General features: G+C 35.9%; 1 protein-coding gene across 1 annotated transcript; it reads right to left on the reverse strand.

Moving 5' to 3' along the window:
* Positions 1-586: 586 nt before the first annotated feature.
* On the reverse strand, positions 587-1,768 carry LOC140820475 (probable membrane-associated kinase regulator 4). Its single transcript, XM_073180769.1, has one exon. It carries the CDS (start codon positions 1,617-1,619, stop codon positions 714-716), a length of 906 nt encoding a protein of 301 aa, XP_073036870.1. The 5' UTR covers positions 1,620-1,768; the 3' UTR covers positions 587-713.
* Positions 1,769-2,319: the final 551 nt, after the last annotated feature.

The raw sequence follows: 2,319 nt of genomic DNA on the forward strand, positions 1-2,319 counted from the left end.
TTACTTTTTGTGCTAAGAGCATTACTTTTTATTGTGAATATCGGTAGGGTTGACCCGTCTCACAGATAAAAACTCGTGAGACCGTCTCACAAGAGACCTACTCTGTACTTTAATAATGTATTGGTTTATTCATTTTAATGTGGAATATCTTTACAATTTTGGTAATATTTTAGTCGTTATCAACGAATCAAATGCACGTTATTAATGTTATCATCGAGTGTCTGTTTTCTTCGTCATTGATTTACACCTCTCAAGTAAAAAAATGAATGTAGATATTACGAGAATACAACTATATTTCGTCGTGAAAATTTAACCTCTTATAAAATATTTTAAGTGGACATGTATCAACTTTTAGTAGCATATATATTTTAAAGTGATGTTTACGAGCCAAAACAGACAATATTACTAGTGGTTTGAGTCGTAGATGTCAACATTCATGTTAGCATTAAGTGAAAAACAAATAAAAATATGTTTTTTTTCCAATTATTTATTTATCATATATATTTGCTCGTCGTGCTTTGGCAAGTGATTGGTGTAGCACAGCGAAGTATCAAGCAAGTTGGTATTACATGTATAGTGCCATAATTTTGGAGGAGACGAGAATCTCTGAAATTTAATTCGGACATACAATTATTTCATCAGCAAGAGACTGCCACAAATCTTATTTTAAAAAAGAAAAAACAAGCTAGCCTTAAATTAACAAGTACTTGCTACTACAAATCTATACAGTAACAATCAAGAAACTTGTCTAAAATCTGCTGAGAATTCTTGCAGTGATAAATGGCTGCCTCTATTGAACCCTCAATCTCAGTGGCGCTGCTGCTCCTTTTAAGCACCGAAGAAGAAGAACTCGACGAGGATAGGAACTCGACCGGAGAATTTTGATTCTTGGCATCAGAAACTGACTTCCTGCACACATTTTCCTCGACCCCTTTATCAGTATTAGTCTTTGTTACAGCATCTGCAGTTTGATTTGTATCCTTTCCAATGAACCCAAACGGTTTTTTCTTGGCAAAAGTGGTTAACTTATTCGAACATTCCTCGGTTTTCGGCAAGTTTTGGGGTTCTGAATTGGGATTTGCTTTGGCACAGGAGGACTCATTTGTGACTGCGCCAGCAGATTTATTGAAAAAAAATTTCAGCTTCTGCACAAGAATGGAATTCTTGATCAGCTTAAGTTTCTTGGACCGAGACCTTTTCGTTGGGTGATTATTGATGAAACCGGTGAATTCAACAGGCCATTCGAATAAACAGTCATCAAGATCCATTTCGCAGCTCTCTCTGCAAGAATCCAATGGCAATGTGAAGTTATTACCATCTTCTTGTAAGGGTTGCTTGGCAACTTCAACTGGGGCAGCGGCCACGTCGTGGTGGAGGAGGATGTCTTGGACCATTTTCCGGCGAAGAGTGAGGTGGAGCGGGAGGATTTTGCCATTGTAGAAGAGCTCATCAGCTGTGGAAATGGTGGGCTGTGTGCTATTGGAAGTGGAAGGCATTTGGAACTCAAATTCTTGGCTTTGTGGGGAAGAATTTGCGGTAATCGAAGGTGAAGATGTCATTTCCATGATCTCTATGTAGTCTTCCTCTTCACATTCATATAATGCAAGATTTATAGCCATAATGGAAGAGAAATGGCAGACCCGTGCTTGTGTGTGTTTGTGTGAGAAAATGAACCATTGAGAATATTAGATGAGGGGAGAAGAGAGAGTTTTTTAAATAAGGGGGAAAATTAGGTAAATTTCTTTAGCCTTTATTTATTAAGGAAAAATATTTATAAATGTAACTAATCAAACAGTGTCAGTTGTATACGATAAACTTTTGGGCTAAATAACATTAATTGTGCAAGAAGTTTTTTCCATATTTATCTTTTCATTGGCGAGATTTCAAATTCAAGACATTTGAACACATTATCATTCGAACCAACAAAAATAAAATCTCAGGGAAATATGTAAGGCAAAAACTTGTGTGAGACGATCTTACGGGTCGTATTTTATGAGACGGATTTCTTACTTGGGTCATTCATAAAAAATTATTTTTTTTATGCTAAAAATATTACTTTTTATTGTGAATATTGGTAGGATTGACCTGTCTAACAGATAAAAATTCGTGAGACCGTCTCACAAAAGACGTACTCAATTTGTAATTGTTCTACATATCAGTATATGCATATATCTAAATCTATATACAATACACTTTCGCATTGTTTATACAACCTTTTGGTTTATTCCGCATCGATTGATCACATGACACCTGACAAACTTGAAAAAGTGAATTCCCAAAAATCCCTTGACGTGGCCCATACACATTGGCTTCTTATTA

This window comes from Primulina eburnea, unplaced genomic scaffold (genome assembly GCF_022965805.1).
Source record: "Primulina eburnea isolate SZY01 unplaced genomic scaffold, ASM2296580v1 ctg1064_ERROPOS200000, whole genome shotgun sequence".
Classification (NCBI taxonomy): domain Eukaryota; kingdom Viridiplantae; phylum Streptophyta; class Magnoliopsida; order Lamiales; family Gesneriaceae; genus Primulina; species Primulina eburnea.

Bases quoted from the DNA above. Each gene is read 5' to 3' on its own strand.
- LOC140820475 (XM_073180769.1), bottom strand. From the start codon at position 1,619: ATGGCTATAAATCTTGCATTATATGAATGTGAAGAGGAAGACTACATA.